At 39.0% G+C, this 15,394-nt stretch overlaps 1 protein-coding gene across 3 annotated transcripts in view; it reads right to left on the bottom strand.

Moving 5' to 3' along the window:
* The window catches only part of LOC135095093 (ribosome biogenesis protein SLX9 homolog), a 76,021-nt gene that overhangs the window by 18,603 nt on the left and 42,024 nt on the right, over positions 1-15,394 (bottom strand). For all 3 annotated transcript variants that reach the window (XM_063995798.1, XM_063995797.1, XM_063995796.1), the window contains exon 3: positions 13,217-13,383. In XM_063995798.1, the coding sequence (XP_063851868.1) occupies positions 13,217-13,383 (167 nt within the window). The remainder of the gene's footprint in view (positions 1-13,216; positions 13,384-15,394) is intronic.

Here is a 15,394-nt window from a genome sequence, read left to right on the forward strand (position 1 = left end):
AATAAGAGAGGAGGAGAAACCATTTGAAAAGGATGTGGTAAAGAAATGTGAAGAAGAGCCTGAGCTTTTTTACAGATATATCAATGGAAAGATGACAAGCAGAGAGACCATTAACAAGATAGTAAAGAAAGGAAGGATAAATCAAACAGTAGATGAGATGAGTGAAATTATGAATGAGAGTTTCAGGTCTGTGTTCAATGTGGAAGTGGATTGTACAGAACCAAATGAGGAGATGAGGCATGGGGGGTTATGGGAAGTCTTGGTGCAAAAAACATGAAATTGGCAAATTGTTAGAGAAGTTGGATGTCAGGAAAGCAATGGGGCCTGATGAGTGTCAGGTTGGACACTAAAGGAATGTAGAGAACAAGTGGTGGAGACAATTTGGGATGTGATTAACAGCTCACTGATTGAGGGAAGAGTACCAAGTGAGTGGAAGAGAGCAAATATAGTTCCAATACACAAAGGAGGAAAGAGGACTAAGCCACTAAATTATAGACCAATGTCACTAACTAGTGTTGTGGGCAAGATCTATGAAATAGTGATCAAGGAAAAGTGGGTGAAATATTTGGAAGAGAAAGAAGTTATAACAAATAGTCAATTTGGTTTCAGAAAAGGTAGGTCATGTGTGACAAATTTACTAAGTTTCTATACAAGAGTAATAGAGGAAGTACAAAACAGAGATGGGTGAGTAGATACAGTGTACTTGGACATCAAAAAAGCTTTTGATGAAGTTCCACATAAAAGACTATTGTGGAAGATGGAACATATAGGAGGTCTGAGAGGGACAATGCTAAAATCGATGAAAGATTATTTTAAAGGATAGAGAAATGAGAACTGCGATCAGGGTCACCTGTTCAGGTTGGAGTAATGTAACAAGCGGAGTACCACAGGGATCAGTGTTAGCATCCATTATGTTCCAAATATACATCAGTGACATGCAGGAGGATTTGACCAGTTATATTAATCTGTTTGCTGATGATGCAAAATTGTTAGGAGTAATAAAGAGCCATGTTGATTGTATAGAGCTGCAAAGAGATATTGACAAGATTTATGGGTGGTGCAAGAGGTGGAAATTGGAATTCAATGCTAAGAAATGCCATGTGATGGAACCAGGAAAAAAGTGAAAGAGGACCTGCATGGGACTATAAAATGGGGGAGGAAGTAATAATAAAGAGCAAGGAGAAAAAAGACCTAGGAGTGTTTTTTTCAAGATACCCTGTCCCCAGAACAGTATATAAATGAGATATTTGGCTCAACGTACAGGATATTAACAAATATTAAGGTGGCACTTCATTACATGGATAAGACTATGATGAAAAAATTATAGCCACTATGCTACGTCCCAGACTAGAATATGCAGCAGTGGTGTGGTCTCTGCATATGAAGAAAGACAAAGAAGGATGGTACTGGAGCTGAAAGACCTAACGTATGAAGAGAGATTGAAGGAAATGGGACTGCCAACTTTGCAAGTTAGAAGAGAAAGAGGAGATCTAATAACAGTGTATAAAATAGTTAACTGCATTAAGAAGATAGACAAGCAGGTTCTTGTGTTGCTGGAGGAAGATGAAGCTGGATGGACGAGAGGACATTCAAAGAAGATTAGAAAGGGTCAGTGTTTGAGGAGCATCAAGAAGTACAGTCTTTCACAAAGAACTGTGGATATCTGGAATGGTCTAAATGAGGAGAGTGTTACAGCACCAAATGTACATAAATTTAAGGAAATGCTGGATAAATATAGATGTGGAGACAGGACACTACGAGCCCTGCTCGAACCCTTTATTATACAACTAAACACACACACACACACACACACACACAGAGAGAGAGAGAGAGAGAGAGAGAGAGAGAGAGAGAGAGAGAGAGAGAGAGAGAGAGAGAGAGAGAGAGAGAGAGAGAGAGAGAGAGAGAGAGAGAGAGAGAGAGAGAGAGAGAGAGAGAGAGAGAGAGAGAGAGAGAGAGAGAGAGAGAGAGAGAGAGAGAGAGAGAGAGAGAGAGAGAGAGAGAGAGAGAGAGAGAGAGAGAGAGAGAGAGAGAGAGAGAGAGAGAGAGAGAGAGAGAGAGAGAAACACATACCCACACAATCATGCTCCACGAATTTATTGTTCTTTTCTTCAAGGGTAATTGATATTGTGCAAGAGAGAGACGGATGGGTGGATAGTGTCTACTTAGACTTGAAGAAGGCTTTTGACAAAGTACCACACCAAAGATTGCTATGGAAGATAAAAAAAATTATGGAAGAATTGGAGGAAGACTGTTGGAGTGGATGGAAGATTATCAGGATGATAGAAAGATGAGAATTGTAATACAAGACCAAAATTCATCTTGGCTGAAAATAACTAGTGGTGTTCCACAGGGATGAGTGTTGGGACCAATAATGTTTGTGATATATGTAAATGACATGAATGAAGAAATAGATAGCTATAGGAACATATTTGCAGATGATGCTAAGCTGATGAGAAAGATAGAAAATGTAAATGACTGTATGGTACTGCAAGATGATTTAAATAAGATAAACAGATGGAGTAAATCTTGGCAAAAGAATTCAATTTAAGTAAATGTAAAGTAATGGAGTTTGGTAAGAATAAAAAAAGAATACAGTATCATTATGAGATGGATGGTGTAAAGTTAAAGAAATCAAAAGAAAAAATGGATTTGAGAGTAACAGTTATTGAGAATTTGACTCCTGACAGACACACTGATAAAATTACTGGAGATGATGAATCTGTTAATAAGAGTAAGAATGGCATTCTCATATTTGGATGAAGGAATGATAAAAAAGTTGTTGATTTCCAAGATATGACCAAGATTGGAATATGTGGCAGTGGTGTGGTCTCCTTATAAAAGGAAGAATATTATAAAATTGGAGAGTACAAAGAGCAGTCACTAAGATGGTTCCGGAGTTGAGTAATTCAACCTATGAAGAGAGATTAAGAATGTTGGAAATTCCTACTCTTGAAATAGGAGAGAAAGGGGAGATTTAATAAACATCTATAGGATAATAAATGGTATGGAAAATGTGGACAAAGAATGTTTTATAAATTTAGACACACACAGTACAAGGGGACACAGTAAGAAGTTGAAGAAAGTTAACTGTAGAAAAGACATCAAAAAGTATAGTTTTCCTCACAGAAGTGTGAACAAATGGAATGAATTTAGTGAAGATGTTGTCAAGTGCTTTTAAGACCAAACTAGATAGATATAGAGATGGGATACTATGAGATTACTCCCCTCCTGTAAACCACAACTAGGTAAAACTAGTTAAATACACACACACACACACACACACACACACACACACACACACACACACACACACACACACACACACACACACACACACACACACACACACACAGTTTTAGATGTGATGGTAGTACTGCACAGTTACAGTGCTGAATCACACAAGATGTAAGGACAAAACACACACACTTTTAGGAATTTTGGCACCCACTCTCTTTCTGTTACTCATCAATGATCATCTAAACCAAACTTCTTGTCCTGCCCACTCCTACACTGATGATACCACCCTGCATTTTTCCACATCTTTTTCTACAAGTTCAACCCTTCAGGAAGTAAATAGCTCATGTAGGGAAGCCACAGAACTCCTGACTTCTGATTTCTCTAAAATTTCTGATTAGGGCAGAGCAAACTTAGTATTGTTCAATGCCTCAAAGAAACTCAATTCCTCCATCTATCACCTTGACATAACCTTCCAAATATCTATCCGCTCTTATTCAATGACACAACTGCCCTGCTCTTCTACATTGAACATCCTCGGTTTGTCCTTTACTTATAATCTAAACTGAAAATTTTGAATCTCATCTCTAGTTAAAACAGTTTCTATGAAGTTATGTGTTCTATGTCATCTCCAATGACAGAATTTTTTTTCAACCCTCCCTCCCAACTTCAGCCACTATCTCTGCACAGGAGATTTATTTGTCTACATATGATGTTTGCTACATGTGCATGAGGGGTAAGGGCTTCCACTCACGCTGTTTTAGACAGGGTGGAATCAAAAACTTTTCATCTCATCAACTCCTCTCCTCTGACTGTCTGCAGCCTTTCTCTTATCACAGCAATGTTGCAGCTCTTGCTATCTTTTTTTTATTTTTTTATATAGGAGGGACACCAGCCAAGGGCAACAAGAATCCAATAAAATAAAAGCCCAATGAGATGCCTGGACCCAAAAAGGGTCCGAAGTGGTAGTCAAAAATTGAAGGATAAGTATCTTGAAACTTCCCTCTTGAAGGAATTTTTAAGACATAGGAAGGTGGAAATACAGAAGCAGGCAGCGAGTTCCAGTTTACCAGAGAAAGGGATGAATGATTGAGAATACTGGTGAACACTTGCATTAAAGAGGTGGTCAAAATAGGGGTGAGAGAAAGAAGAAAGTCTTATGCAGTGAGGCTGCAGGAGGGGAGGCGTACAGTTAACAAGATCAGAAAAGCAGCTAGCATGAAAATACCAGTAGAATATAGCTAGAGATGCAACATTGTGGCAATGAGAAAGGGGCTGAAGACAGTCAGTTAGAGGACTTGATGAGATGAAAAGCTTTTGATTCCACCCTGTCTAAAAGAGAGGTATGAGTGGAACCCCCCCGGATACGTGAAGCATACTCCATACATGGATGGATGGATAAGGCCCTTGTACAGAGTTAGCAGCTGGGTAGGTGAGAAAAACTGGCAGAGGCATCTCACAACGTCTAACTTCATAGAAGCGGTTTAAGCTAAAGATGAGATGTGAAGTTTCCAGTTTAGACTATAAGAAAAGGACAGACCGAGGATGTTCAATGCAGAAGAGGGGAAAAGTTGAGTGTCACTGAAGAAAAGATAGTTATCTGGGAAGTTGTATTGAGTTGATAGATGGAGGAATTGAGTTTTTGAGGCATTGAACAATACCAAGTTTGCTCTGCCCCAATGAGAAATCTTTGAGAGATCATAAGTCAGATGTTCTGTGGTTTCCCTGTGTGAACTGTTTACTTCCTGAAGGATTGGACATCTATGAAAAGATGTGGAAAAATGTAGGTGGTATCATCAGTGTAAAAGTGGATAAAACAAGAAGTTTGGTTTAGAAGATCATTGATGAATAATAGGAAGAGAGTGGGTGACAGGACAGAACTCTGAGGAATACCACTATTAATAGATTTAGGAGAACAGTGAACATTTACCACAGCAGCAACAGAACAGTCATAAAGGAGACTTGAGATGAAGTTACAGAGAGAAGGATAGAAGCCGTAGGAGGGTAGCTTGGAAATCAAAGCTTTGTTCCAGACTCTATCAAAAGCTTTTGATATGTCCAAGGCAACAGCAAAAGTTTCACCAAAATCTCTAAAAGAGGATGACCAAGACTCAGTAAGGAAAGCCAGCAGATCACAAGTAGAGTGGCCTTGACGAAACCCATATTGGTGATCAGATAGAAGGTTGTGAAGTGATAGATTTTTAAGAATCTTCCTGTTGAGGATAGATTAAGAAACTTTAGATAAGCAGGAAATTAAAGCAATATCAAGGTAGTTTGAGGGATTAGAACAGTCACCCTTTTAGGAACAGGCTGAATGTAGGCAAACTTACAGCAAGAAGGAAAGGTAGATGTTGACAGACAAAGCTGAAAGAGTTTGACTAGGCAAGGTGCAGGCACAGAAGAGCATTTTCGGAAAAAAATAAGGGGGACCCCATCAGGTCCATAAACTTTCCGAGGGTTTAGACCAGCTAAGGCATGGAAAACACCATTGGGAAGAATATTAATAGGTTGCATGAAATAGTCAGTGGGTGGAGGAGAGGGAAGAGCAAGCCCTAAATCGTCCACAGTAGTGTTTTTAGCAGAGTTCAGCTTTAGAGATAGATATGATAGCAATGGTGTCATCTGGTTGAAATAAAGAAGGAAAAGAAGAAGAATCAGTGTTATTGGAGATGTTTTTGGATAGATGCCAGAAGTCATGAGGGGAGTTAGATCTGAAAGATTTTGACACTTTCTATTAATGAAGGACTTTTTGGCTAGCTGGAGAACAGATTTGGCATGGTTCCGGGCAGAAATATAAAGCACATGAGATTCTGGTGATGGAAGGCCTAAGTACCTTTTGTGGGCAACCTCTCTATCATGTATAGCACGAGAACAAGCTGTGCTAAACCAAGGTTTGGAAGATTTAGGTTGAGAAAAAGAGTGAAGAATGTACACTTCCATGCCAGACACTATTGCCTCTGTTATGTGCTCGGCACATAGAGATGGGTCTCTGACATGGAAGCAGTAGTCATTCTAAGAAAAATCTGCAAAATAACTCCTCAGGCCCCCCCAACTAGCAGAGGCAAAATGCCAAAAACACCTCTGCTTAGGGGGATCCTGAGGAGGAATCAGAGTGATAACACAAGATACAGATATGAGATTGTGATTGGAGGAGCCCAACAGAAAAGTGAGGGCAACAGCATAAGCAGAAGGATCAGAGGTTAGGAAAAGGTCAAGAATGTTGGGTGCATCTCCAAGACAGTCAGGGATACGAGAAGGGTGTTGCACCAACTGCTCTAGGTCACGGAGGATAGTAAAGTTGAAGGCTAGTTCACCAGGATGGTCAGTGAAGGGAGAGCAAAGCCAAAGCTGGTGGTGAACATTGAAGTCTCCAAGAAGTCTCTTCGCAAAAGGGAAGAGAGTCAGAATGTGTTCCACTTTGGAAGTTACGTAGTCAAAGAATTTCCTATAGTCAGATGAGTTAGGTGAGAGGTATACAGCACAGATAAATTTAGTTTGAGAGTGACTCTGTCATCATAGCCAGATGGTGAAAAACTCGGAAGATTCAAGAGTGTGGGCATGAGAGCAGGTTAATTCATTGTGCACATAAGCACAACATCCAGCTTTGGATTGAAAATGAGGATAGAGAAAGTAGGAGGGAACAGAAAGGGGCTACTGTCAGTTGCCTCAGACACCTGTGTTTCAGTGAGAAAAAGAAGATGAGGTTTAGTGGAGGAGAGGTGGTATTCTACAAATTGAAAATTAGATCTAAGACCACAAATGCTGCAGAAATTAATGAAGAAAAGTTGAGGGGGGTGTCAAGACACTTAAAGTCAATAACAGAAGAGCAGTCCGACCTGGGGACATTTGTGGTCCCCTAAGCAGATGGGGACTCTACTGCTATTTTCATGCTAACTGCCCTTCTGATCTTGCTAACTGCAAACCTCTCCTCTTCCTGTGGCCTGGCTGTACAAGACTTTCTCCTTTCTCTCATCCTTATTCTGTCCACCTCTCTAATGTAAGAGTTAACCAACATTCTCAATCATTCATCCCTTTCTCTATTAAAGTCTAGAACTCTCTGCCTGCTTTTGTATTTCCTCCTTCCTATGACTTGAACTCTTTCAAGAGAAAAGTTTCAAGGCACTTATCCTCTGTTTTTTTTTTGTTTTTTTTTATTATTCTATCTGACATCTTTATGGGAACTGGCATTAAGTGAGCCTTTCTTTTTATTAAAAATGGGCCTGTGGCCCTCTTACACACACACACACACACACACACACACACACACAACATTTTTTTTTTTCATAACTTTTTGATGAAACACAATAACATTTCTTTTCTACAAAACATTCTTATAAAATAGAGGTGCATCTTATGCAGAAGTGCATCTAATACATCAGTAAATATGGTAGCCTAATTTGCTCGTATATCAAATAAATTTTCCCCATTGAAATTAAATGAAATGCCATTAATCTGTTCCAGCCCCCCAAAAAACAAGCCCAATATTTTTGTTACATGTTTTTGAATACAGTAAACTCAATATAATGAACCTCTGTTTACTGTATTTTGGGTATAATGATCCCTTTGAGGCTATCAAACACTCATTTTATTCTATGAACTAACTGTTTACAAATTATTGCATGTTTCAGAATTATTAAATACAGTAAACTCTCAATATAATGAACCTCTGTTTACCAAAATTTGGGCATGACGACCCCTTTAAGGCTATCAAACACTCATTTTATTTTATGAACTAACTGTTCGCAAACTATGACATGTTTCAAAATTATCAAATGCTTGCTTTATTTTATGAACATCTTGGGTCTTAAAATGCTGGAGAGTTGCCTGAACTGCAGTCAACAGTATATTTTTTAAAGGTGGTAAAGTTTTTCTCCCACAGAGGCTAATTGCATCCTCTGGAGTGACATTATGTGCAGCTAACTCTTGACTGGCTGCTGCCTACCTCCTACCCTCTCTGGCCCATTCTCTTTGTTAACTTATCTGAGAGAGAGAGAGAGAGAGAGAGAGAGAGAGAGAGAGAGAGAGAGAGAGCATTGCATCAAGGTCACTCGCTGGCTGCCTCTTTTTACTTTCCCTCCAAAAGGCATGATTATAGAAAATTATGATAATTCAAACACAACACATAAAAAGTAAAAAAAAAAAACATGGAACAATGAGTTACACATGTACTGATGTAAACAAACTGACCGCCTGCAACACGCAGCTCATGTCCAGTGTTGCCACAACTCCATCCATAGCACATGGGACTTTCAAATTGAGTAGGCTGCTCCACAGTTTGTCTGCTGCTTCTGAAATCCTTTAAAGCAAGGTCCGTAGTACTGAGATATGAACGTACATCCTTTCTGGACAAAAAATTTCCAAGCTGGAGATGTTGTGGAGCTGCCATCTTAGCAGTAGGAGTGTCAGTCATTACCTGCTAAGATATGGTGGACGGGTGTCTGAGAATGGATCAATCTATTTTACATTGATTCTTATGGGGAAACTAGTTTCAGTTTTCAAACATTTCAAATTTTGAATTAAGTTTGAAAACCGAGGTTTCACTGTGTGTATATATATATATATATATATATATATATATATATATATATATATATATATATATATATATATATATATATATATATATATATATATATATATATATATATATATATATATATACGAGTATATATAAACCACATTTCATAAGCCATATAAGATGCACCGGAGTATATGACACACCTATAATTTGGCAGGGAATATTTAGAAAAAAATAAAATGAGCCCCACTTTTCCCTGAACTTCATAGCCCACCCCTCAATCAGGATTTGGTCCAAGTTGCAGCTCAGAGCAGAAAATATCATATCAGTTTATCAGTGATCATAACTATTGCTGAACAGTTGTGACTATGATGCTTTCTGTCTTTCTGTTTCCAAAATGTTCTACTATTGGCTGAAGAGTTACAGTGCCCCTACTCCGAGCAGCTGTCAACTTGAAATGATAAACAGAACACTCCCTGCGCATGTTAAGGTTGCGCACGCAGCTGTGTTTCATGGTAAGGGCACAAAGTGTAACCAGTTAAGGCCACTTTCTTCATACAGATTATGGCTATGACTTCAGCATAAAGCTATTCTTTACCTTAATAAATTTACCACAAATTTTATTACCACTGTGTTTCAGAGTTACAGCAATTGGCTTTTATGTTTTGGCATTATTTAGGTTTATAGTAATTCTGGAGTTTATAATAATTCTGGGGTCAAACGGTGGTGCTTACGTGTTACTCTAGTACTAATAACCATAACCCATAGGCCTACCCAAACCTCACCATCAAGGTGTAAGACACAGGGTGATTTTTGAAAATTTTTAATGGGGGAAGAAAAAAGTTCATCATATATAGCAGGAAATACGGTATGTATTGTCAGGAAGCACAGAGACTCGCACACACCTCAGTCTCTGGCAGCCACTGTTCCAGGCAACAGCAGTGCGTGTAATCTCACAGTGAGTCTCGGGGGTGGAAGAGCATGGGAGGGGCATGGTCAAGAAGCCGGTATTTTCTCTGTTTCTGGTCAGCACAGAGGTGGTGTCTGGAAGAGACAGACACTTTCTCTGTCTCTGATCAGCACAGTAGTTGCATCTGGGAGAAACAAGTACCTCTTCTGTCTCTGTTCACCATGGGGGCAGCGTCTGGGAGAAACGGGCAATTTCTGCCCTTACAGGGCCGCCAGCACAACTTATATCAGTTTTGGTCTCCCATGATTGGCCAGCACACTACATCTCTCACAACCAATCACCTCTCCTGCAACTGCTTGATTTCAAGGTCACCACACTCATTCCTTAACATCAGTGGTGCACTCTATCTTCACTACTCAATCACAGCATTGCCAATGCAACCCCAGTCCCACAACAATATATATATATATATATATATATATATATATATATATATATATATATATATATATATATATATATATATATATATATATATATATATATATATATATATATATATATATATATATATATATATATATATATATATATATATATATATATATATATATATATATGCAGTGGAATCTTGCATACCTAATATCACCCTCCAAACAACTTTTTTTTTTTTTTTTTATTTAACTCGTAATTGCTTTGGTTGCCATACCATACTTCGGTTTTGAACAAAGTTACTTGATTTCAAATACTACAAGACATAACAAAAGAGCAAGATGTAGAAAGGGTAAAGAATGTTCAATACAAAATGCAGAGGCTAAAAATAAACTCTTGCATTAGAGAGGTGGACAAAATAGGGGTGAGAGAAAATAGTTTAATGCAGTGAAGCTGCAGGAAGAGGGAAGTCATGCAGTTAGCAAGATCAGAAGTGTACTTGCATTAGTGCAAGTAAGTTATAGTGACATCCTCACTCATATAAGCCCATAATGAACAGTGCCAACAACTCAAATTAATACCCAACCCAAATAAATGTCATCTGATAAATATCAACCTCTTGCGGCAGGGTGTGGCATTTCCAGATGTGCATCTTGACGCCAACCCCATCCCCTGCGTCGACATAGCCAAAGTAGTCGGACTAGTCATGAACTCCAACTTGACCTGGCAGGACTACGTCAACCACATTGTCAAGAAGGCTTCCAAGCTATTCTTCAGCTTCTTCATGCTATTCAAAGCGAGATCGTTTGGAGCAACACAGCAACAACTAGTGCAGCTATACTGCCAGCGCATACGACCCGTGCTGGAGTACGCGTGCCCGGTGTGGCATTCCGGCCTTACAACCGCACAACGGACCACCCTGGAACGTGCGCAGAAGCGGGTGTGTCGTATCATCCTCGGAGGCAGCTACAACAGCTACACAGCCACGCTTACCACGTTCGGCCTGCCTTCCCTGGAGGACAGGAGAGGTCAACTTACCCTCAGTTTTGGGGAGAAAATGAAAGAAAATGACCACTTGCAGCTTCTCCCCCAGTGAGCACCATCACGGTATCAGACCAGGCACAGTGCCAGGTTACCGCCTGTCAGGTGCCGCACAGAAAGGTACAGGAACTCCACCATCCCCTATGTGACTCGCCTGGCCAACAAGTAGACATAACTGGCCCAAAAATACATGGACACTATATTCTTTCTCTAAAGTGTTTTACCCTGGTAAACTTTTCACTTTAAGTTGATTTTAATAGTTTAAATATTTTAACCTAGTATATATGTATTGTTTTTAACTTTTATTTCCATGTAAATCAAGACCCCTTCAGCAACTATCACTGTATTGTCTGCTGCCTCTTGATAAATAAACCTGATATTATTATTATTATTATTATTATTATTATTATTATAAGCCCTAGCAATAAGCTGTCCACCTGGGGTACTGTTGGGGTAAGCTGGGTCACCTGGGGCCCTCAACATAAATATGCCAGTGTGAGTCAACAGGGGCATGAGATGAAAATAACAATGTCCTGTGATGCCTCCATACACAACCAGTGAGAAAGGATCATCAGAAAGACCAGTGCAGTGATAACAGTGGAAGCAACATTAATTATATATTTGTTAATTATATATATGTTGTAGTGTAAGTAATTACATACCCAGAAGATAAACATTATATGTAAGTGACAAAAGTAATATCTTTACAAATGAGAAAAGCCAATATGTTAATGCATAACTGACCTGTATTACTGTACTATTGACAGGTTCTTCACCTCTTCCATAATAAAGGAAGCAAGTATGAATGGACGGCCTTAGTTAACCCAACTAGCCATCATTGGTGGCTACAAGAAGAGTGGTCAGCATGACAATAGAGGAAGAAAACAGCAACAGATGCAACACTGCAGTGATGAGAGAGAGGCTTAAAACATTGCGGTGATCAGAAAGAGGCTTAAGACAATCGTTTTAGAGGAAAGGAACTGATAAGACATAATGCTTATGATTCCATCCTATACAGAAGAGCAGTGTGAGTGGAAGCCCCATACATGTGAAGTATATAAGAGTTAGCAACTGGAGGGAGAGAAAAGCTGGCAGAGATGACTCAGAATGCTTAACTTCACTGAAGGTGGAACTTCCTGCCTTCTGTATTTCTCCCTTCCTATGACCTGATTTCTCAAGACATTTCTCCAACTTTAAATAACATTTTTGGCCCTTCTTCTCAGGGACAACACTTTAAAGGGAATTTTATTTATATAACTTTTTTGCTGCCAATGCCAGTACCCTTTTATGTGAGAAAAAAAAAAAATCATGAGTGTTAACACACACACACACACACACACACACACACACACACACACAAAGGAAGGCATGACAATGACAGATGACTATCTGCTCCTTTAAAGGCCCCTTTCACACAAAATCACCAGTGTCTACAACTAATTATCTCCAACAATTTGTAACAGAACCTTTTATACAAGGTTACCACAACACTGACTGTGGCGTGCCCTCACAATCAGTGGTGTTACTTGCAGTGGCTGCCACTTACTGCTGGGCATTGTTTCAAGTGGGATATTTCACATGAAGCCACCAAGTGATGCCACTGTCATCAAAATCCATAATTTTTCAGTGTTACACCAGATTTTGAGGAGACCAGATGCCTGTGATAGAGGGGGAAAACAACATATGAAAAATAGTGGTAGCCACTAGTGGCATCACCTGAAAGGGACTTTAGATGACACACTCATTGGAGAACAGAAGTCCTAGTCTTTTCCTCCTAGGTTGCAAGGTCAGAACTTCTCAACTTAATTCCTATACTTATTCTCTGCTATGTGAAGGGGCTACAGTATGAAAGGAAACATGCCCAAAATATCTCTGCCCACCTCAGAATTTGATTGGAGGCTACATACAGTAAAAGTCCATTACTTTGGACTGCAGAAGACTAGCCTTGCAGTGGATAATCAGATACCAAACAACTGAATATTACTTTAGAAAATATTTAAGATACTATACATAATTGGATCACTGAGTAAATGGATAGACTTTTACTGTAGAATGATAGCACTTTCATTATATCTTACTTTCCAAAAGTTCTTGATGTCTCTTTTTCCTCTTATCAGCCTTGGTCCCTGACCAGCTTTGCTGACTCACTGAAGTAACACTCACGTTGTCACTTTCCACATGACTTGGTGCAGGTACATCTTCCAGTTTTTGTAGTTTGATCTGCAAGCCAGCAAATATATTGTCTCTGCAAATAAGGTTCATGAATATTAACATCTATTACTGCTAAAGAAATAAAAAATCCATTAACAGAAAATTATCTCTCACAAATATACAACTACTACCACTTGAATAGATTAATGATATCCTTAAGTTTATAATAACAAGATAAACTAACACCACAATGTATACAGGCAGTCCCAAAAAAGATGACAACATTCTCAATTGGTGGCAGCATCCACACATCATTCAAGTAGTTTGATCTGATTGCATGAAAGAGCAGACCACTAATAATATCTGACTTGGCAACTCAAATTGAGAGCTGAGATATATTTTGTCACAAGTAATGGCCAATTTAGTGGCCACTGGTAGGTGAAATGAAAAGACATGTAACAACAACTTGCAGAAGTCAAGTCAGTAATCCACATACAACATCTCCTTATCAGTTAACTGTAAAATCTATACTAAAACCATTAATGTGTGAGTGTACCCAAGGCCACCCTCTGCATTGAGTTGCCAAGTCAATGATCTGCTCTTCCATGAAACTGGATCAAACTAGCTGAATGGTGCAAAGATGCTGACACCAACTGAGAATTTTGTCATCTTTTTGGGTGATGAATGTAGCTACAAATCATGTTCAGCCAAGATAATATTGCCTTCTACACTGCTCCCCCATTTGGTAAGTACACTCCCAAATTTCAAAGACAAGCTGCACACCATGTCATCAAAACAAAACACACTGGTGTTTCCTTGAAAAAAACCAGAGAAATCGCTGACATCTGCCTCAACAAAAAAACTGGCATGACATGGCACAGGCAAAGTGGGTACACATGAGATGACTCTTGGCAAATGGAAGGAACCACAAGCAGCACCAGGTTGACAGAATAGGGAAGTGAGAAAGAAGAAAGCCTTGTGTAGTGAGACCATGGGAGGAGGGAAGGCATCCAGTTAGCAAGATCAGAAGAACAGTTAGAGTGAAAATAGTGATAGAAGATAGTAAGAGATGCAACACTGAAGTGATACAAAAGAGGCTGAAGACAGTCAGTTAGAAAAGAGGAGTTGATAAGACAAAAAACTTTTGATTCTACCCTAAAGTAGTGGTATGCATGGAACCCCCAATACATGTGAAGCATACTTCATACATGAACAGATAAGACCTCTGTAAGAGCTTGGGGGAATGAGAAAAACTAGCAGAAACAACTCAGAGAAGCTGTTTTAACTAAAGATGAGATGTGAAGTTTTCAGTTTGGATTATAAGAAAAGGACAGACTGAGGATGTTTAGTGTAGAAGAGGAGGACAGTTGAGCATCACTGAAGAAGAGGGGATAGTTACCTGGAAGATTGTGTCAAGTTGATAGATGGAGGAATTGAGTTTTTGGGGCATTGAACATTACTAAGTTTGCTCTGTCCCGATCAGAAATTTTAGAGATCAAAACTCAGGTGTTCTGTGGTTTCCCTACATGAGATGTTTACTTCCTGAAGTGTTGGACATCTACAAAAAGACAAGGTTCCCTCAGAAAGTAAAGATGGGTGCCATGACTGTATGTGAAGTCGAGTTTACCAGCACAGTCAGATATGTTATGATAAATGTAATCTGGCAGTGGAGATGTGTCTTACAAGTGTTATGTTCAAGGACTTGGAATTTTATATTAAAAAAAAAAAAAAAAAACAAGATTGTATGCCTGACAGAATGCATGAATATCAAGAAATGCAAGGCTGATACAATGATAGAGGAACAATCACTTTGCTATATAGGCAGCTAATTAGTATAAAAAAAAAATAAAAATTGAAATACTCTCATTTAGGGCAAAAAGGCAAGCAGATGTAACACACATAGAAAGACATGGAGAAAATTAGTTGATAGAGATCAACTGAATCTCCCTTCAGAGACTTTCTTTTCTCATTTGCAGATAATGAGGGAAGTATTCAAGGCAGTGCATGGTGACACCTTTTGTAAAGGTAAACACAGCTTAAAATCACTTGCTTCAGGAACTGAAAGGGTTGAACTGGATATAACTAATAATGTGGTGCTGTTTTAC

The sequence above is a fragment of the Scylla paramamosain genome, chromosome 47 (assembly GCF_035594125.1).
Source record: "Scylla paramamosain isolate STU-SP2022 chromosome 47, ASM3559412v1, whole genome shotgun sequence".
Classification (NCBI taxonomy): Eukaryota; Metazoa; Arthropoda; class Malacostraca; order Decapoda; family Portunidae; genus Scylla; species Scylla paramamosain.